This window comes from Ictidomys tridecemlineatus, chromosome 1 (assembly GCF_052094955.1).
Source record: "Ictidomys tridecemlineatus isolate mIctTri1 chromosome 1, mIctTri1.hap1, whole genome shotgun sequence".
In the NCBI taxonomy this organism is placed as follows: domain Eukaryota; kingdom Metazoa; phylum Chordata; class Mammalia; order Rodentia; family Sciuridae; genus Ictidomys; species Ictidomys tridecemlineatus.
Window position 1 is genome coordinate 49,209,407 of NC_135477.1, and position 21,604 is coordinate 49,231,010.

Below are 21,604 nucleotides of genomic sequence, written 5' to 3' on the forward strand. Positions count from 1 at the left end.
AACCTCACTCCCTCTGGTTTATGGCAGAGTACTCCCAGGAAGACCCGAGTTCCCTCCTTCCTCGACCTTTCAGATGACTTAAAGAAATACAAGTTTGGGGCTGGGGATGTGGCTCAAGCGGTAGCGCGCTCGCCTGGCATGCGTGCGGCCCGGGTTCGATCCTCAGCACCACATACCAACAAAGATGTTGTGTCCGCCGAGAACTAAAAAATAGATATTAAAAATTCTCTCTCTCTCTCTCCCCTCTCTCACTCTCTAAAAAAAAAAAAAAAAGAAATACAAGTTTTATTTGATTACCATATATAAGAATGTACCTGTACACAAATGTTATATTGCACAATTTTTCATAATTCTGGGGGATAAAAAGTAACTCAGTAGTGATTTGAAACTTGCTACATATTTTCAGTACTAAAATAAAGATTTTCACCAAAATTACCCCAGGCACATTTTGGCAGACAGAAAACACAGCATTAACAAGCCATGTACCAGATGTTTGCTCCTAAGGCCTGAGAGAAAATGAGTGATCAAAGGTCTACATCCACACTAATCTTCATGCTTCCCTCTGATTTTTATAGTTGACATCTCATCTGTTTTTCCTATCACAATGGCATTCTTTTAAAGATAGGGGTCCCATTATGTTGCCCAGGTTAGCCCCAAACTCCTGTGCTCAAGCGATCCTCCTGCTTCATGTTCCCAGGTAGCTGGGACCACAGGCCTGCACCACCATAGCAGATTACACTGGCATTTTTTTTTTTTTTTTTTTTTTTTTTTTTAGAGAGAGAGAGAGAGAAAGAGAATTTTTAAAATATTTATTTATTTTTAGTTTTTGGCGGACACAACATCTTTGTTTGTATGTGGTGCTAAGGATCGAACCCAGGCTGCACGCATGCCAGGCGAGCGCTACCACTTGAGCCACATCCCCAGCCCTACACTGGCATTCTTAATGGCCCTTTATTAGAAATTCTTTTCATTAATATTGCTGATAGAGCTGTCTTGTTGTGGGTTAGCTTGAGGTTGTCCTTCTCACCTTTATAACGGATCTCTGGTATGCCCTTCAGCAATCCAAGGAGGGATCTCAATGGCTTTACCTGGGCTAATTAGGCAGGGAAGAACAGGCATGTTTTTCCACCCACTCTTTAATCAGTTGGTGGGCAATGGCTAACTTTGGGGGCAAGAGAAATGGGAAACTCTGATTCTGTTGCTGAATATAGGTGCCCTTTCTCTTCAGGGCTGCAGCCACCTCAGCATAACTGAACCAGGCAGCTGCCTCTAGTTCTCTCAAGTTCACCTGGATCTGAAAGACATGAGGATAGAACAAAGTAAGATTAGGAACTATAAAATTTAAAAAGACTATGGCCAAAAATAAGAAAATGACTACCTTGGAAGGTAACACCCAATGTACAGGTTAAATGAAACTCAGTTCTAGATATGGCCCAGACACAAGAGAAGTACAACTAGGAATGAGACTTAAATGCATTTGAAAAAATAAGAGTTTTTAAAAATAGGATACTTTTTAAAAAATCCTGAAAATATAATGCTAGGAGTATATATAGCTCAGTGGTTCTGCATGTGCTTCATATGCAGGAGATCCTGGGTTCAAAGCAAGCCCCTCCCCACCAATTCTGGAAGTACAAATACTAAAATATCAAGAGTAGTGGTTAACAGTGAGTGGTAAATTATGAATAATACTTGTTTTACTTTGTGCTTCCATTGATTGTATGATTGAATTAAAAGAGAATTTACAAATATTACTATTTTTTGTAAAGATTAAGGGTTAATGGTAATCAAAAGCACAGTATCTTCTTTGCAGGAAGCAAACAAATGCAAACTTTGTCCACAGGAAATCAAAACAGAATATTCTATTAAAATCAAAGCACATAATGGGCACACTTTGGCTCGCAAGGACCACAGTGCTATTATCAGAAATGCCACAGAGGAAAATGAGTGAGATGAGCTTAGATAAGACAACATCTAAGCACCTTTAAACCAGAAGTTCCTATAATTTTATATTGTTAGCCCCCAAGATCCTGACTAACTTGAGCAATGAGATGAATCCTAAAATTGGTCATTAAATTTGATATATGTATTTTATGCCTATTATTTAAGGTACTAGTATAATCTAAAGATGAAAAATAAAATTTTATCAGATAAATGATGTTGAAACGACTGCCAAAAGAATGAAATTGGATCCTTACTCATGCACCAGATACCAAAAAACAAAACCTGAAACCATAAACCACTTAAAAGAAAACATAGGGAATGAGCATCTAGACCCTGAACTGGGCAATGAGTTTGTAGATAAGACATCAAAAGCTAGGCAACAAAAGCAAAAATAGGATTATATCAAACAAAAAAGCTTCTGCAAATAGATGAACTCCAGATAGGGCAGAGGGTTGGAGGGGAAGGGAGGGGGCATGGGGTTAGAAATGATGGTGAAACACGATGATCATTATTATCCAAAGTACATGTGTGAAGACATGAATTGGTGTGAATATACTTTGTATACAACCAGAGATATGAAAAATTGTGCTCTACATGTGTAATAAAACTTCGAATGCATTCTGCTGTCATATATAAATTTAAAAAATTTTTAAAAAGTTTCTGCACAGGAAAGGAAACAATAAAATGAAAAGGCACTCTACAGAATGGGAGGAAATATTTGCAGACCATTTATATGATAAGGAGTTAATATCCGAAATGTGTAAGGAACTCTTACAATTCAACAGCAAATAACCCAATTAAAAATGGGCAAAATGCCTAAATAGGCATTTCTCCAATGAAGAAATACAAATGGACAAAAGATATATAAAAAAATGTTCAATGGTACTTATTACCAGGGAAATGTAAATTAAAACCATGGTGAGATATCACCTCGTACCTGATAATAGCTAGCAACAAAGGAAAATGAATATTGGCAAAGATGTGGGGGAAAAGAGAATCCTGTACATTGCTGAAGGAAATTTAAATGTGTATGGTCACTATAGAAAACAATATGGAGGGCTGGGGTCATGGCTCAGTTGGTTGAGCGCTTGCCTGGCATGTGTGAGGCATTGGGTTTGATTCTTAGCACCACATATAAGTAAATAAATAAAGGTCAATCAACAACTAAAAACTTAAATCTCCATATTGTTATCTTTTTTTTAATCAAAACATTAAAAATAGAATGATCATTTAATCCAGGAATACTACTTCTGGGTATATATCTAAATGAAATGAAATCTGTCTCTTGAAGGAATATCTGAATTCCTATGTTCACAATATCCAGGGTACGGAAACAACTGAAATGTCTATTAAGGAATGAATAATGTGGCATATACTGATGATGCAATATTATTGAGTCTTAAACAAGAAGGAAATCCTGCATTTGCAACAAGGTGATGGACTGGAGGGCAGGCTAAGTGGAATAAACCAGATACAGAAAGACAAATTCTGTGTGATCTTACATGTGGAATATAAGAGTCAAATACATAGAAACAAAGAGTGGAGTGGCTGGAGGGAAGGGAATATAGATAGGTGTTGGTCAAAGAATATAAAATAAGTACACAAAATATAAAATAATATACAATATAAGTTCTGGAGACCTGTACAACATAGGGTCTATAGTTAACAGTACTATTTTGAATATATTAAAATTTGCTAAAAGGATAGATCTTTTGCAAATGGCTCTTACCACAAAAGAAAAAAAAAAAAAAACAAAGGAGACAAGAGGAAACTTTTGGAAATGCTGGGTAAGTTGATGACATTCATAAAGATTAATTGATGGCTTCATGGGGTATATTTATCTAAATACCCATCAAGTTGGATATATTAAATATCTATAGCTTTTTATATGCTAATTATACCTCAGTAGTTAAAAATATAAAGAAATTGTCTTATGATTGATATATGTGCAAGGAAGAGTGGCAATTATTGGTTTCCTTTACTAGAATGCAAATTCCTTGAGGGTATAAATCGAATCTTACATATCACTGTATAATCTACACCCGCTGGACTAGACTCACTCACTAGCTCCCTGACTACTTGCAGACCAGCAGATTGGATGAAGCAAAGGAAATATCCCAGAGTAAATGAAAGACAAGAATTTACCTCTGTCTGCCCTGGTTTCACGGTTGCATGACAAGCAATCATGAGTGAGCTGTTAGGAAAGGGCCAGTGCTGGGATGCAGAGTACTGTAGTCTTTCCAACTCCAGTCCCACCTCCTCTGCAACTTCCCTTCGGACAGCATCTTCCACACTTTCACCTGCAAGAACTCAGATTAATTCAGGACAGTTCTGTAGCCAGAAGTTTGCATCATGTTTCTGTACCATGATAGCCCATTGTGAAGAGAATAAAAAACTGGCTCTAAAGTCTCAATAAAATACTCTTGGGAGGTCCTCAATATCTGAGTTTCTCTCTCTCTCTTTCTCTCTCTTCATATATATATATATATATACACACACACACATACTCACCTATTTTTTTTTTTTTGTTACCAGGGATTGAACCCAGGACTGCTTAACCACTGAACCATATCCTCCACACTTAAAAAAAAATATTTTAGAGACAGGATGTCACTAAGTTGTTTAGTGCCTCACTAAGTTGCTGAGGCTTGTTTTGAGCTTGTGATCCTCCTGCCTCTGCCTCCCAAGCTGCTGGGATTACAGGCGTGTGCCACCGCATCCAGCTCCTACTATAGTTATATATTATAACTATATTATATAAGGGCTTCAATGGGAGAGGCTACTACTGCCCTTACCTTTAATAAAAATCTCACTTTTCACCATTTTTAAGTTTTGCTCCAATAAACTAAGAAAGAAAACAAACAACAACCTTATAAATAAATATGGAAATCTTATTTAGTACTATGCATGCTCAAGTATTTAGAGAAAAGCATACTAGGTCCACAATCTGTACATCAGAGATAAAATGAATTGATGGATAGATGAATGGATATGCAATAAAATTAGTGACATAAATAATATTGACTCTAGGTAGTAGCTGAATGGGTGTTCACTATGTATAATCTTCTTAACTGTGTTTGAAGTTTTGCCTAACACAATATTGGAAATTCATAATGCCAGAAGGCAGTTTTCTTGATATAATAGGAAAGATGGTGCTTGAGATTCAAAGAAGTATGGTAACAAAACAGAGAAATGTCGACTATTAATAAGATTTTCTGTCCCCCACTATCACCTGTATATCCCCCCACACTTCTTACCTATATCACAAAAACCTGCCAAAGCAGAATATAGTCCCTTGGGAAAGGAGTGCTGGCGGGCAAGCAAACACCGGGTCCCATCAGACACCAGAGTGATCACCACAGGAGCCATCTAGAGAAAGAGAATAGAAATTAGACACTGGCACTTTGGGGCCTGCTAACTGGGCCTGCTAACTTCCTTAATTATCATTAAGGAAGCCTTTTTCTACTGAGCCACATCCCCAGCCCCTATTTGTATTTTATTTAGGGCCTCACCGGGTTGCTTAGGGCCTTGCTAAATTGCAGAGGTTGGCTTTGAACTCTCAATCCTCCTGTCTCAGCCTCCCTAACCACTGAGATTACAGGCATGCATTATCGTGCCCAGCTTAGGAAGCATTTTGATTGTACAGGACAGTGTAACTCACAGCCTTTTTGGATTACTGTTCCCTTAAAGCAACCCTTACCTGTGGATAATAGATTATCTTATTGGAAGAACACACACGCTTGCTGCCAGCCATGTTCTTCTTGGTGGGCTGCCCACTTCTGCTGCAGAACTGATGACCATCATGCCAACGGAGAAGAGATTGAGCCTAGAAATACAGAGAGGGGCCTGGTTTCACTTGGAGAGAATAAGATTCATCCACAACAGCACTGGGCCTGATATCTAGAGCAACGTAGAGGGAAATACTAAATCCCTTTCCACCTCACTATCTTTAATTGATTACTAACTGTTTAAGATAAGGAAACTATCTGGATATATTCCCCTAGCATCAGAAATATGAATAAAAGGAAGCACAGAGTGTATTATGATTATTAAATAAAATATAAAAAGATAACAAGCACCCATGTATTCATGACCAGCTTAAAAAGAAAACCTTTTTTAGTATACATGACACCCCCATGTATTTCTCTTTAATAGGCTGGATTTTTTTTTTTTTTTTTGCAACTAAGTGTTCAGAGTTTTTAAATCAAATAGACAATCAAAGTGCCAAATGAAGTAGAATCTAAAGCAGTGAGGACAAGTTATTAAAACAATTCAAAAATTATTTCTCAGGCTAAAGACATTCTGTATGTCCTTCTGTGGGCCAATAATAATGTTTATGAGGCTGATGGCTCTCTTGCCATAGATCTGCATGTCCTTAGGAGAAAAGAGCCTTGATAGCAATTCTGCCAAAAACAAGAATAAAATAAAGAAGAAGCAGGGCTATGATCCACAAAAGAAGAAATCAAATGTCATTCTAGTCTTGCGTAGCACTCATGGATTTGACCCAACTTTATTAAATTTCCTACAGAATTGATAAATCAGAACCTACTGTGAATAACAAGGAGGAATCCACTGGATTTAGTTGAAAGAGAGCTTTCCTTAGCTCAACGAAAGACCCCTTGAGTTCTGTCTCCAATTCAGATTTTGGTAAGGAGGCTAGAAAATCAGAAGAGAGAAGGAAATTAAACAATTGTCAAATCTGTCTCTGAGCCCCTACCCCAGTCTATCTTGATTGATCGGTGTTTCCCAAACTTGCCTAATAAGACTCAACTGGGAAAAGTAAAAAATATACAGGTTCTCAAGCTCCTACCTGGAGATTTTGAAGCAGCAGGTGTGGAGTGAGGCCCAGAATTCTTTCTTTCTTTATTTAATAAGCACCAGGTGATTCTTATGGTCAGGCCAGTTTGGGAAACATTAGAGCATAGTATTTCTCAAGATCTTCTTCAAGGCAATAAACTCATTTGAATTAGTCACAAACTCTCCCTAGAAAAGAGATGAAATGGACCTCTAAATTCCTCTCTGAACCTCATTCCAGCATCATTACATTTACACCCAGACCCTTAAAAAGAGAGAAGGAAAGTTTGATAGGAGCCATAAATCTAAAGCAGAGTGGTTCCCACCTGATCGTCTGGGGACCCAGATCTACTCCATGGTAACACTCATTTCTGTGCATTGGTAAGAGCAATACTATGATGATATGAATTTCAAAACATTTCTTATAAAATATTTAAGACTTAAAATGTGTCTACAACATGTACATTCAGAAAAATGAGAAATTATATCCCATCTGTGTATGATATATTAAAGTGCATAAATGCAAAAAAAGTATAAAGGTATGGAGAAAATACAATAAATATCTGTGTACGCACCACTTAGCTTAGAAAGCAAACATTAAAAAGGTCCTTTATTTTCTTTTAAATGAGAGAAATTTTATGACCTTACTAAAAAAAAATTAAAAGTTGATAACTTTTGTACTCCTAAAATTTTTCTTGAAATACTGTTTTGTGAAATCTCAAAGTCTGAGAATTGCTGAGAAGTACCCACTAGAAAGTGTTATGTACCATATGTGGAAGAGGAGCTATTCAGACCTAGATCCAGAGCAAACCATGCTTCATGCTGTTCAGAGCATCCAATCAGCACAGAATCTTCTATTCTTTGTGCATCCTGTCCAAACTTACCCAGGAGCCTTTCCAACTCTAAGAAACAGAACATACACACACAACAAACAAACAAACAAAAACAAGAGTTTCAATAATATCATCGAAGCCAGATTAGACTTCAGAAAATCATCTACTTTAGCTTGAAGTTTAACTAACCAGTTGCCCCTCAGTATTTGTGGTGACTGATTATACAACCCCCTACAAATACCAAAATCTTCAGATGCTTACGTCTCTTATATAAAATGGTATAGTATTTATATATAACCTATGTATATCCTTCCATAAACTTTAAATCATCTCTATATTACTTGCAATCACCAATACACTACAAACATTAAGTAAACAGTTGTTATACTGTATGGTTTAGGGGAAAATAACAAAAAAAAGTCCATACATGTTCAGCACAGTCACAATTTAAAAAAAATTTTTTTTAGCATCCACAGTTATTTGAGGATATGGAGGCCAACTGTGCTTAAAGTCACTGCTCTGAAGCTAATTAGCTGTATAACATTCATTGGTTAATCACTTTACTTCTTTGGCCTCCATTTCTCAACGGCAATCTGAGGAGTTCTGTATAATTCTGTTTACGATTGTATGATACAAGGAACACACCTCTTCATTCATAAAATGAGTGACAGTCAACTTCTTTAGGCATTGAAAAAAATGTTTACTGCTTTCGAGTGGAGTCCTTGTATTTGTTGGAAACTACCTATGCAAGTACTCCAACATCTGACCCATGACAGAAATTTACTGGCAATGTATTTAGAAGTTAGCCAGTATATAGTGACTTGTTATATTTATGTATCAATATAAAACTGAAAGTTAATATTTGAATATCCAATCCCAGCTGGGTGCTATAGTACAGGTTTATAGTCCCAGGTACTCAGGAGGCTGAGGCAGGAGGATTGTTTGAGCCCAGGCGCTCAAGGCCAACCTGGGCAACATAGTAAGATATTGAGATCTCATTAAAAAAAAAAACAAAAACACTAAATCCCAACTGCTTAGATATCTATATTTATACACACTAAAAAAGAGTTCTCTAAACAAATTAATTTTAATTCACTTTAAATTTTGATCTTAGGAGACACATGCCTGTAATCCTAGTGTCTCAGGAAGCTGAGGCAGGAAGATCATGAGCTCAAAGCTAGCCTCAGCAAAAATGAGGTACTATGCAACTCAGTGAGACATTGTCTCTAAATAAAATACAAAATCAGGCTGGGAAGGTGGCTCAGGACAGAGTGCCCATGAGTTCAATCCCCAGTACAAAAAAAAAAAATTTTTTTTTATCTAGTAAAAACTAAGAAAGGATGCAAATTTTAAACAGTAAAACAATTACAACTCCATGGAAGCTGGAAATCACCAGTGTAAGGCAGAGGTTGGCAAACTTTCTCTATAAAGAGATACTAATTAATTCAGGCTTTGTGAGTCATACAGTCTGTCACAATTCTCAGCTGCCATTGTGTGGCAAAAGCAGCCATGGACAGTATGTCAACGAATAACTGTGGCTCTGTTCCAGTAAAAATTTATTTATAGGGGCTGAGGATGTAGTCCAATGGCAGAGTGTGTTCAGCATGTATGAGGCCCTGGGTTCAGTCCCCAGCACTGAAAAAACAAATGTTTTTACAAAACAGGCAGCAGATTCCATTTCATAGCAGTTTTGTTGACCTCTGGTTTAAAATATTAGAGTTCATATCATCACCTAATACTTGACTGGTCAACTAAGGTTGTCCATACAATAAATGACTAATTGGCAGAAGCAGCTGTAAAAGCTTGAGATGCAGAAGCCGTTTGAAAAATTTGGATGCTAAAGTCCAAGAATATTTCTCTGAGATCCAATATGGACTGAATTCTGCTTAGTGGCCACAGGTGATCTACTCTACCCATCCGCATTGGGCTTACCTAATAGGTTCAGCCGGGGGACCAGGTATTGATGTCCTGATGGCTGCAGCAAAGGAGCCAGGCTATGAAAGAGGTAAAATGCTCCTGTCTGCTGGGCTTTTCTGCATGCGTCATCATCTTCTTTCAGTTCAAATAAATACCTGCATTTGGGAAATAATTAAGCCATTACAAGACCATACTTACTAGCATAGCATATATTTTTGAGAATTCTGTTCCTACATCCCTCTCCCACCATGGTTATTTCCCTTTACTTATTTATTTGCATTCTAATGTGCTCTATAAAGGATCTGAGGTGGCTACAGGCAATCACTGCTTCTGTTCTTCATTCTATTGCACCCCTTGCCCACACTTCTGTGGGAGCACTGTCACACTATTTGTTCATTTGACTCCCCTGGAAGACTTTGATCTTCTTAAGGGCAGAGTCTGCCTTTCTCAGCTCTGCACCTGTCATTAGCATACTGAATGGCTCAATTTGATAAATATTTATTGAACCTCGAGGGTAATAAAATATTTACTGAATGAACCTCAAGGAACTTTGCCAATATTATACTGTGAGGCAAGAATTTACAGGCAGTGGAGTGAAAGGAAAACAGGTACCATAATGAAACATCAACCAAAGAAGACCTAGAGAAAGGAGCAGACTTGATTACTGCAGACGGCCAAGGAGCAGACACTATACCTTCAGGAGCTTTCATTTGATCGAGTAAAGATAAGAAACACATTTATCTTCAGTGTACCCTGACTTTAAACATCTAGCTCCAAAAGTAGACACTATTGGCGGCTTATCTGTTTTGAAGGGACCACTGATGAAGCCTATATGTGACTTGTTTAATGAGGACAATATTTTCAATAGCCAAAATAAAAATGTGGGAAAACAAACATCCTTTTATTGATTTCTCAGAAAGAGATAAAATGGAATTCTAGGCTTTTCCAATACCTTTATTAAGGGTGGTCTGATCTCTTCCTTCAAGATCCTCGGGAATTGAGTCAGAGTCCATGTGATTAGTAGAGATTGAACACAGATGCTTTTTTGGGCCTTGGAATTAACAAAAAAAAAATTTTTGCCTATCAAAAACCCTAAAACAGATTCTTAGGTATTTGGCATATTTTGTCAAGTAAGTGGAAAATATGATTTACTGACAGAAATCAGAAAATCTGTAGGATCTGGGAGCATTTGTAACATCAGTAGGGAGCATTGGCTTAACAGTGAAAATACAAAGCAAAATGACAAACACATTCCAGTAGCCATTTTTAGGAACTTATTTTGATTGTGTAATAAAGGTAATTATAATGAGCTCTTTATAACTAGAAGACAAAAGAAACTGGATCTTTTAAGACCTCTGATATTTTAAAACTCATTTTAAGTGATTGCAGCCTGGAATGGGGAGTAAAGACTCCTTGTTTGTCAAAGTAGAGTGACCAAGAAGTTACCAAATATAAATAATGGAACAAATACTGTTGCTTTCACAAAAGAGTAAGAGTGGTACAACCTGTGCTCTGCCCCAATGACCCTAAAAAGCAAAACACCCACAAATGGAACAGGAACTAAGTCCAAAAGTTCCTCATACTCATTCTCTCCTCAGTAAAGAACTGTGTTTTAAAATAATTCATTTTCTCCATTTAGTTATAATAGTATAGAAGTTACTATGCTAAAATTATACCAAGAAAACCTTTAGCTGTTTTTTCTTATACCCGTTACAAAGTCATTCTTTAGAAATCAGAAAATATATAATTATCAGTTTTTTTTTTTTAAAAAAAAGGAAATAATCAGCAATTCTACCAGAGATGATCACTATTTACACTTTGGAACTCTACAAACTTTAAGATTATACATCAGTGCATGTATAGGTATATTTAGAATCAGTCATACCTACTCTTTTGTACTCTTTTCTTCTTAAACATATATAAACATTTTTATATTATAACATATTCTTTACTTATAGACTTTTATTCTTTTCTCATGCTTTCAATTCATTTTATTTTTATTTATTTTTTTAAAATATTTTTTTAGTTGTAAGTGGACACAGTACCTTTATTTTATTTGTTTATTTTTTATGTGGTGCTGGGGATCAAACCCAGTGCCTCACGCATGCTAAGCAAGCACTCTGCCACTAAGCCACAACTCTGGCCTCAATTCATTTTAAATATATTTAATCACTTTAAGATTCTCGTTTCTTAGACTTCTCAATAATTTTGTTATTGTTTTTGGAGTCTCAGTGTAAGAAGGACAAACATCTAAATGTCCAAAAATATCAAAAAATTTTGCAATTTTGTTGTTGAACACTCTTGCTCATGAAGAATTTTATGCCTATTAATTTTGCACTCGGCACTCAAGTTTGGTAAGGCTAACTAGAGAGCCTGGTTGTGTGTGTCTGGCTCCTGAAGGGTTTTACATTTGATTTGCAAGGTGTCCCAGAGGTATTATCAGTCCAGGATTACTACTTCAGTTCCTTTATTAGGTGGGGGTTCTTGGGCTATACCACAGAGATTGCAAACATTCAAACCCTGAAACTATGAGAGCAGGCTAGTGATTTCAAATTTCTCCAGGCTAAGACAAAGAATTCCTTTGTTATCTTTCTGTGTGATTATAGATTTTTCTTTTCTTTTCTTTTTTTAAAGTATTTAGTTTTTAGTTGTAGTTGGACACAATACACTTATTTTATTTATTTGTATGTGGTGCTGAGGATCGAACCCAGGGCCTTGCACATGTGAGGCAAGCGCTCTACCGCTGAGCCACAACCTCAGCCCCTAGGTTTTTATTTTCTAGTCTGCTTTTCGTTGAAGGTTAGTTCTTTCGGGGGGAAGGAGGTATTGGAGTTATTCGCGTTATTTTCAGGAAACTTCATGAAATGTTATTCAATATAGTTCTTAATGTGTTTATTATTCCATCTATGCATGAACTTTAATTTATTTAACTCCTTCCTTATTATTCATTAGTTAATACTTCAGTATTAATATATTCAGTAATACTTCATAGTTGCACTGTTTTATGCACTAAGGGTATCATAGTGGAAGAGACAAAATCTTATCCTTATGTTTTGGGTGGTGCTGGGGATAGCACCCAGGCCTCATGCGTGTCAGGAAAGTGCTCTAACACTGGGCCACATCCATAGCCCCAAAGTCTTAACAGAATTCACCTTCAAGAGTGTGAGATATTTTAGGTATTTCAGATATTATTGGAAATTTCATTTGTTTAAAATCTTTTCAATGATAAATAATTTACATTGAACATTCTTAATGGTAATTTCATATTTAATCCTCAAAATGGGATTTTTGAGATGTTTAGATTTCATAACTTATTAGGCCCAGAATAGAATAGTCAGGGCTCAGGTTAGTCACAACTTACCTAGACTTAGTGACATAGGTTGACAGCAGCCTATAGCAACAAAAGGATTTTCCTCTGAAAGCTATTCCACAATACAGAGACATTGTGAGATCCCTAGAGAAAAAAGGAGTTTAAAGAAAATTAAAGTAATGAGTCACCAAGAGTTATATTTTAAGCCAGGTTAGGATGGCTTTGTAATATTAAGAGAAACTAAGAGTTAGGTGATTTTGGCTTCGCCATTGCACTTCCACCACTAACAAACCTAAGGATCTCAATTTTTCAGAGCTTCTCTCTTAATCTACAAAATTGAAATTTGTTCTGCCAAGCTGATAAGTTGTGAGAATCACCTAATTATCCTTCATATTGTGGAACTGTTGTTGGGAGATGGCTGCCAGGCTATGGCCTAAATCTCTCTCCTTCCTTGCATGTGGGGAAAACAAAGGCTGGATCCTAACAATTGAATATGAGTGGAAGTGGTATGTCCCTTCTAGGCTGAAGCAACCATGAAGTGGTTATGCCTTTTCCATTATCTTTTTCTCCTTCTCCTTGTAAGACTCCACGGGAAAAGGATAGATTAGATGGTGAAGTTTTTTCACACATGGAGAAAAAGCTGTCTACTGACCAAAGATGCTCTAGGTTGGGTTATTTGTGAATGAGAAATAAAATTCTACCACATAGGCTAAGGGATGATGTAGCTCAGCGATTGAGCACTTGCCCAGTGTGCACAGGCTCTGGGTTTAATCCTCAGCACTACAAGAAAATAAATAAGATGGGTCTGGGGTTGTGGCTCAGTGGTAGAGAACTTGCCTAGCATGTGCGAGACCCTGGGTTCGATCCTCAGCACCACATAAAAATAAAGAAATAAACTAAAGATTAAAAAAAAAAAGAAAAGAAATAAGAGCTTCAGCCATATTAAGTCACTAAAATGATTTTATTTTTATTTTTTGGTGTTGGGGATTGAAACCAGGCCTTGTGCAGGGAGCATGTATTCTGCTATTAGGTTATATTGCTGGCCATTGAATTTTTTTGATAGAATCTTGCTGTGTTGGTCTTGAACTCCTGGGCTCAAGTGATTCTCCTGCCTCTGCCTCCCAAAGAGCTGGGACTACAGGCACATACCACTGCATCCGACTTGGCTACTGAAAATTTGAAGTTTATTTATTAAAATGTCAAGCATTATTCTAATTAATAGACCAAGTAAAAAGCCTGGGATATCTTCATAGTAATGAAACAAAGTTTCTCAGAATACATAAAAATCAACATCCCTCTAGGAATGAGTTAATAGGAAATTCTGTAGATAAGAAAAATATAAAATCATAGACACTAGGAAAATATTTCAAAAGGCAGCTATATAAATTCACATGGATCCAAGACAGTTTCTATCTTTTGTAGCTCACTGGAAGAGGGGGGGAAAAAACTGTATCTGAAGAATCCATTCTGAAAAATATGGTTCTTTTTATTATTTATTTATTTTTTCCATGCTAGGGATTGACTCAAGGGCCTAGGGCATGCTGAGCAAGCACTCTACCAGTAGCTACATCCAAGGCCCCCATGGTTCCTTTTATTTATTTATTTATTTTAAAAATATTTTTGCATTAGTTATTGATAGTCATTTATTTATTTATTTATATGTGGTGCTGAGAATCGAACCCAGTGCCTTAGACATGGTAGGCAAGCACTCTACCACTGAGCCACAACCCCAGCCCCTATTTATTTGTTTTTTAGAAGATTTTTTTAAAAAATATGGACACAATATCTTTATTTATTTTTTATGTGGTGCTAAGGATCAAACCCAGTGCCTTACATGTGCAAGGCATGTGCTCTATCCATGAGCTACAACCCCAGCAGGGTTTCTTTTAAATTGTATGTCAGTAGTATTTTCATCCCCATGAAAATACCTTTCATATTAGCAGCAAAAAAAAAAAATCACAAATTTTCAATGAAAAAAATGGGAAAATCAGTACAACTAAATAATAAGCCATCCCTTTAATTGTGCCCAAGGGAAGCAAGCTTTGACCTTAACCTACAAAGGAATAAGTAAAGTTTGAGGTCTACTTCTTGGTTGCATAATTATGAGTCACTGGTGACTAATCCTTGGATAGTTTTAGCTGCAATCTATGTCCTAAGCAAGGGTAAAATATATTTAGCAATGGGAGTCAACAAAGTATTTGTTGAATATTGACTTTATACAGGGTCTCTCTTAGGGAGCACAAAAATTTATAGGATGAAAATTCCTACATTCAAGAAACTTTAGCAAGAGAGAGAATACAAATATATAACTAGCTTTCACAGAAGGCAATATGTGATATGTGGGTTGCAAAGCACTCTTTGAGACAGTATTTAAAGGTAAAATCCCCATTTTAATAACCCAGGGATTTGTGTGATATATTGGGAGAAATGTATTTTCAGTCAATATTTATATTTGACGTAAATATTTCTAGTTCATATACAATTCAGAAAATGTGAATTGAAACAATATTTTTAGAGATCAATTTAGGAATACTTATTAAAATGTTAAATAAGCATTCCTTTCACCTAACAATTCTACTTCTAGGAATTTATTCTAGGAAGAGAAGGACATGTACAAGAATGTTTTAAAAATTATAATGAAATGGAATAACACACTTTGCTGTTAAAAATAAATAGAAAATAATATAACAGTTAAAAAATATTTATGTAGTAATAGGGAAGTTTATTCAGAATCTATCATTAAGTACGAAAAGCAAGGGGTCAATAGGAGATGTTGATCAAAAGCGCTAAAATTATACTTTAGACAGGATAATTAAGTTAGACAGGATATTAAATTCTGGAGATCTACTGTATTGCATGATGATTATAGTTAATGTATTATATATATGAAAATTACTAAGAATAGATCTTAAGTGTCCTTACTACAATTTAAAAAAAATCAAGGACTTGGGTTGTGGCTCAGTGGTAGAGCACTTGCTTAGTATGTGTGAGGCACTGGGTTTGATCCACAGCACCACATAAAAAAATAAATAGGGCTGGGGATATAGCTCAGTTGGTAGAGTACTTGCACAAGGCCCTGGGTTCAATCTCCAGCACCACAGTAAATAAATATTTTGTTTTATAAATAAAACAAAATAAAGGTATTGTGTTCATCTACAATTGAAAAAAAATCACAAGAATGTGAGGTGATGGATTAGTTTGATTTAATAACTTCATAATGAATGCATGTATCAAAATTGTCTGACGCATATATATACATACATACATATATATATATAATTTTTACATATTATGTTATAGCATGTATATTACATATATGATTTTTGTTTGCCAGTTATGCCTTAAACTGGAGGAAAAAAGTAAGTAATATTTGGTTGGTCAGCATGGTCTAATGAATTTATAAAGAAATGGACATATACATATATTCCAGAGTACATAATTTGTGTATTTGTTTATATTTTTCAAATGACTAGAAATACACATACCAAACTCTTTTTTTTTTTAAGAGAGAGAGAATTTCAATATTTATTTTTCAGTTTTCGGCGGATACAACATCTTTGTTTGTATGTGGTGCTGAGGATCGAACTCAGGCGGCATGCATGCCAGGCAAGTGCACATCCCCAGCCCCATACCAAACTCTTAACGGTGACTAATTCGGGAGAGAGGGAAGGAGATTCTAAGGGCTGAAAGAGGTACTTGTAATTTTTACTTTATTCATTTCGGCACTTAATTTTTTTTCTTTTTGCAACACTAGGGATTAAAAAACCAGGGATGCTGTACTACTAAGCTACATCCCCAGCCGTTATTTTTAAAAACCTTTATTTATTTATCTTTACATGGTGCTGAGGATGGAACCCAGTGCCTCACCTGTGCTAGGTGAGTGCTCTACCACTGAACCACAACCCTAGCCCCTCGCCAGCCCTTTTTATTTATTTATTTTCTTTTGAGACAGGGTGTTGCTAAATTGCAGAAATTGGCCTTCAAACCGTGATCTTCTTGCCCCAGCCTACCAAATTGCTAAGATTACAGGTGTGTGCCACCTTGTCCAGTTTGCACTTAAACATTTTTATAACCGTATGTACTTATTCCTTTTTGAATAAAAGAAAGTATCATAAAATAGTAGTTCCTGGGACTAATTGGTCAATGAGGCTGTTTCTTAGCCACTGTTACTGGAAATACCTCAGCATATTCCCTGTGAGTCAAAGGGAAATCCTTTGGAATATTTTTTGGATCCTGGGAACTGCAAGAACTATTTGGTTGTGGTTTTAACTATTGACAAATCTATGAAGCCCAGTGTACTTGGCTGTCTGATGTTTTGCCCAGTTTCTGCTACCAGCCTATGGTTGAATTATCATGGCTGACTTGGGTTTTTTTTTTCCCTTTAAAGTACATAGCTTAATAGAAATGAAAAATAATATTACTTTTATCAAAAACTAATAAATGATGACCTTAAGATTAACAATTTCTCTGAACTCTCTGAAATCAATGAGTCACACACATTTCTCATTCTGTTCATCTTTCCAGGAGAAGGATTAATTTATAAAGCCTAAAAGCATAACAAAAAAAAACTCATTTCAAGTCTTTATGTTACTATCACCAAGAAGAGGTTAAGACTCTGATGTTTGGGAGAGCCCTCTGGAGAGAGTCCATCTATCTTGGCATGACTATAGACCTCAACAATATGGGGACCTGAGGAATCACCGGGGTACAAATTTCAAGGTCTTATGACTTGCTTTCTAAAAGATGGTGTTTCCTCCTTTAACTAAAAAATTAAGGCAAAGAGTGAGAAGTTAGCAAATTCTATTTTTAAACAACTCTTCAAAGAGGTATCAGAAAGTGATGAACTGTAGTTAATGAGATAGCTTCACAAGTGCAAAACTGGTCATTCCCCTGGTTTCTTCAAGACAGAGAAGAGATTAACCTAAATTGTAAAACACTGTAACTAAGAGCTTTTATTAAGTTCTAATTATGTCTCCCTATAAAATAACTTCTTGCACTTAGAACCTGAGCACATTTCTGTTCTACTGTACTCACTCTGAATTCTTTTGGGGGTGTCTTCCTAGGCCTCAAGAATCAGCAAAAACCAGCAAACTCCAAATGTTCAAGTTCAAACAGGTTCTCTTCCCTGGAGAGACCATTGTTGCTTCTGCCACACCTCCCAGAATCCTCCTAAAAGAAGCACTCTGGGAAATGTTATTTAATCCCTATGCTTGATAAAGTTCTCTATGGTTGTCAAAAAGCATACTTCTGCCACACTTCCCAGAGTTCTCCTAAGAGATGCACTCTGGGAACTGTAGTTCAATTCCTAGGCATGGCACTGTGTTTTCTAATTGCAAAGTTAACCACAGTCTTGTTAATGAATTTTTAACATCTTTTTAAAAAAATTCTTCTTCTTCTTCTTCTTTTTTAGTTGTAGAGGAACACGATATCTTTATTATTTCATGTGGTGCTGAGGCAAGTGCTCTACCACTGAGCCAAATCTCAGCCCCCTAAGATCTTAATACCAAGAGAAATACCATGTGTTGAAAAAGTAAAGTGGCATTATATCCATTTTTAAATAATAAAATGATAAAGTTATAAATCCACTCTGAAACACAGAATGCATAGATTATGGGGATAGGGCAAAAGGGAATGGGACTCAGATAATTCCACTTTTTTTTTTTCTAGTTCTATCTCTGTCCACTTTAGAGCTAATTCTAACATTTCTTGAAATTCTGTTAATTTAAAAAAATAGGACTGTGTCAAGCTATGTTTGAGCTTTGAGTAGAATTTATCCTTTGATTAATTGAAGAAGAACATTTCATCTGACAGAAAGCAATCCCTCCCCTTGGTCTTGCCCTGTTGGTCTTCTTACTACTGAAGTTACTTATAGGAAAAGACAACTTTGGAGGCCATTCATTTAGCATATATTTAACAAACATCAAATATGCCTGGGACTATTAAAGGAATCGAATACACGAACATATGTTACTTGCAGTTTATAGAAGGAAACAAATAAGTAAATATATAATTTGTCAGAGGGTTATAAGTGCTAGGGAGAAAAATAAAGCAAATTAATAAGAGGAATAATTTTCCTATTTTATACAGAATGGTCAGCCTTACTTGGCGATATTTGAGCAAAGACCCCAAAGGCTATAACTGAAGAAGCCAAGTTGATATCCATAGGAAAATATTTGTAGACAGAACAAAATGAGCATATCCAAAGGCCTGGGTGGGAATGTGTCTGACAGGTTTGAGGAAAGGCTAGGACAGAGGATGGTATCAGAAATGAGGTCAAAGAGTAGTCAGGTATTAGATCACATAGGGTTTTTACAAGTCTTAAATTCTTAAACTATTGCAATGTTTTTGGCTGTTATGGGAGGAGGGATGGGAAATTACTGAAGGACTTGAGCAGAACAATTAAATGATTTGACTTATATTTTAAAAGAATCATTGTATGTGGAAGTCCGGCTGTAGAGGAAAAGGATAACTAAATCCAAAATTTCCTAGTTGATATGTACCTAGATCATAATGGGAAGGAAGAGCAGAGCTGGTTAGTTGACCAGCCATTTCTTTTGAACCTCTTCCATTAGACATGAACTGAAGCTTTTGAGTAGTTTGATTCATTATCTTTAAGGAAGGTACAGAAATTTTGAGGGAAACAAGATACAATGTCAATGAATTCCAAAGAGATGGTGGAGTGCACGTAGGGGAAAACGTTGCAGGTGAAATGCTAAGTGTGTCACATATTTATCATTAATCTTTATATCCTATGTAATATGTATTATTATTTGCACTTTATACTTTGTTTTAAGAAAACAGAGACTAAGAAAAGTTAAATAATTTGTCTGTATTTACATAGCTAGTCAGAAGAAGGGCTGGGACTTTCACTCTGAGTTGTCAAACTCTAGACAGAAACTGTGCTTTTGACCACTATAATGTTCTATAGACCTAGGGTATATCTCTGACCAGGCGTGGGTCAGGAAAACTGAACCAAAATATTGAAAAATATTGGAATGTTATAAAGAATCTGATGCTCATAGATTATAGAACTTGATTTTATTAAAATGGCAATATTGGGCTGGGGATGTGGCTCAAACGGTAGCGCGCTCTCCTGGCATTCGTGCGGCCCGGGATCGATCCTCAGCACCACATACTAAAACAAAGATGTTGTGACCGCCGAAAATTAAAAAAAATAAATATTAAAAAATTCTCTCTCTTTAAAAAAATAATAAAAAATAAAATGGCAATATTCCCCAACTTTACCTTTAAATCCAATATAATCCCTATAAAAAATCTCAGCTGGCTTTTTTTGCACAAGCAACAAAAAAAAATAAACAGAATTCCATAAAAATGTAAAATTTTTGCACTACAAACAATACCAGTAAGAACACAAAAAGATAACCCATAGAATCAGAAATAATGATTGTGTGTCATGTACCTGTTAAGAAACTTGTTTCCAAAATATATAAAGAACACTGACAACTCAGAAATAAGAAGATAAACAACCCAATTTTAAAAATAAACAAAGGATCTGAATAGGTACTTCTCAAAGGAAGATACAAGTAAGTGACCAAAAAGCACATGAAAAAAAATATGTTCAACATCGTTAACCAACAGAGCATATAAATCAAAACCACAAGATACTATTTCATATTTACAAGGATAGCTACAAGCAAAAAAGACAAGATATAGAGAAATTGGAACTCTCAAACACAGATGGCTAGATGATGCAACCACTTTGGAAAACATCTCACAGTTACTTGAAAAGTTACAATAAAAACTTATCATATGACCCAGCAATTTCACTCCTGGTTATATACCTAGGATAATTGAAAAGATATGTCCACACAAAAACTTGTGCATGAATTTTCATAGCAGCCTTATTTAAGTTCAGCAACTGATAAGTGTTCAGCAACTGATAAGTGGATAAACAAAATGTTCTTTAACATGTATTGGCATTTTATTCACCAATAAAAATGAAGTATTGATAAATGATGCTACAACAGAAATGAAATTGAGAACATTATGCTAAGTGAAAGGCTCCAGTCACAAAATTTACATATTGCATTTATATAAATGTTCATAAAAGGCAAATCTATAAGGCAGAAAATAGTTTAGTGATTGCCTAAGGGTGGGGGCAATTATATGAAATAAGCAAAAAGATATAGTTACATTCATATGAAATGTTCAGGAAGTGAAAATCTATGAGACCAAAAGTAGATTAGTGGTTGCCTGGGGAAGGTGGGGGACAAGGTTGGAAATAAGGGGGTGACCATTAATGGGAACAGGTTTTTAATTTTTTCCTTTGATGGATGCAAATATTCTAAGATTGTGGTGCTAATTGTTTAGTTCTGTGACTCTACTAAAGATCATTGAATTTCATACTTTAAATGGATAAATTGCATGTTATTTCAATTATATCTCAATAAAGCTATTAAAACTCAACCCAATCATTTGTTCTATTAAACAATTATAGTGCATGGTTAGTAAATACAAAATATATGTTATTAATAATCCTTATAGTTTTTTTTAGGTGATGAGGTAAAATTGTGTTTTCATGGACATGCTTAACTTCAAAGTAATAGGATTTGTGTAATGATGTAATAAATGTACACTGAACACACTTTTAAGGGCATTGAATCTCAGTCAAGCCTTTTTAAAAAATATTTTTTAGTTGTAGATGGACACAGTATCTTTATTTATTTTTAATATGGTGCTGATAGTGTCTCACATGTGCAAGGCAAGTGCTCTATCTACACTGAGTCACAGCCCCAGCCTCTGCCCACTCTAGCCTTTTGGTGGTAAAGGAGAATAACAGTGTATTGAT

General features: G+C 35.7%; 1 protein-coding gene across 2 annotated transcripts; it reads right to left on the reverse strand.

The window, feature by feature from the left end:
* Positions 1-794: 794 nt before the first annotated feature.
* Positions 795-17,981, reverse strand: Nudt13 (nudix hydrolase 13). Of its 2 annotated transcripts, none has more exons than XM_005325921.5 (9): positions 17,830-17,981; positions 12,847-12,939; positions 9,501-9,640; positions 7,503-7,637; positions 6,491-6,597; positions 5,642-5,767; positions 5,199-5,310; positions 4,087-4,241; positions 795-1,294 (listed from the first exon to the last, which is right to left on the reverse strand). In XM_005325921.5, the coding sequence occupies exons 2-9, from the start codon at positions 12,927-12,929 to the stop codon at positions 1,094-1,096; spliced, it is 1,059 nt and encodes a 352-aa protein (XP_005325978.2). In that variant the 5' UTR covers positions 12,930-12,939; positions 17,830-17,981; the 3' UTR covers positions 795-1,093. The 2 variants fall into 2 exon arrangements, with proteins under 2 accessions (XP_005325978.2, XP_013214311.2); XM_013358857.4 differs by having other exon boundaries at positions 4,087-4,250.
* Between the last annotated feature and the right edge of the window lie 3,623 nt (positions 17,982-21,604).

Bases quoted from the DNA above. Each gene is read 5' to 3' on its own strand.
- Nudt13 (XM_013358857.4), bottom strand. From the start codon at position 12,929: ATGTCTCTGTATTGTGGAATAGCTTTCAGAGGAAAATCCTTTTGTTGC. The intron at 5,768-6,490 runs GTAGGTTCTGAT...CTGTATTTCTAG, and splicing joins ATTCCTCCTTGTTATTCACA to GCTCAATCTCTTCTCCGTTG. The intron at 4,251-5,198 runs GTAAGAAGTGTG...AATTAATCTGAG, and splicing joins GGCAGGTTTTTGTGATATAG to TTCTTGCAGGTGAAAGTGTG.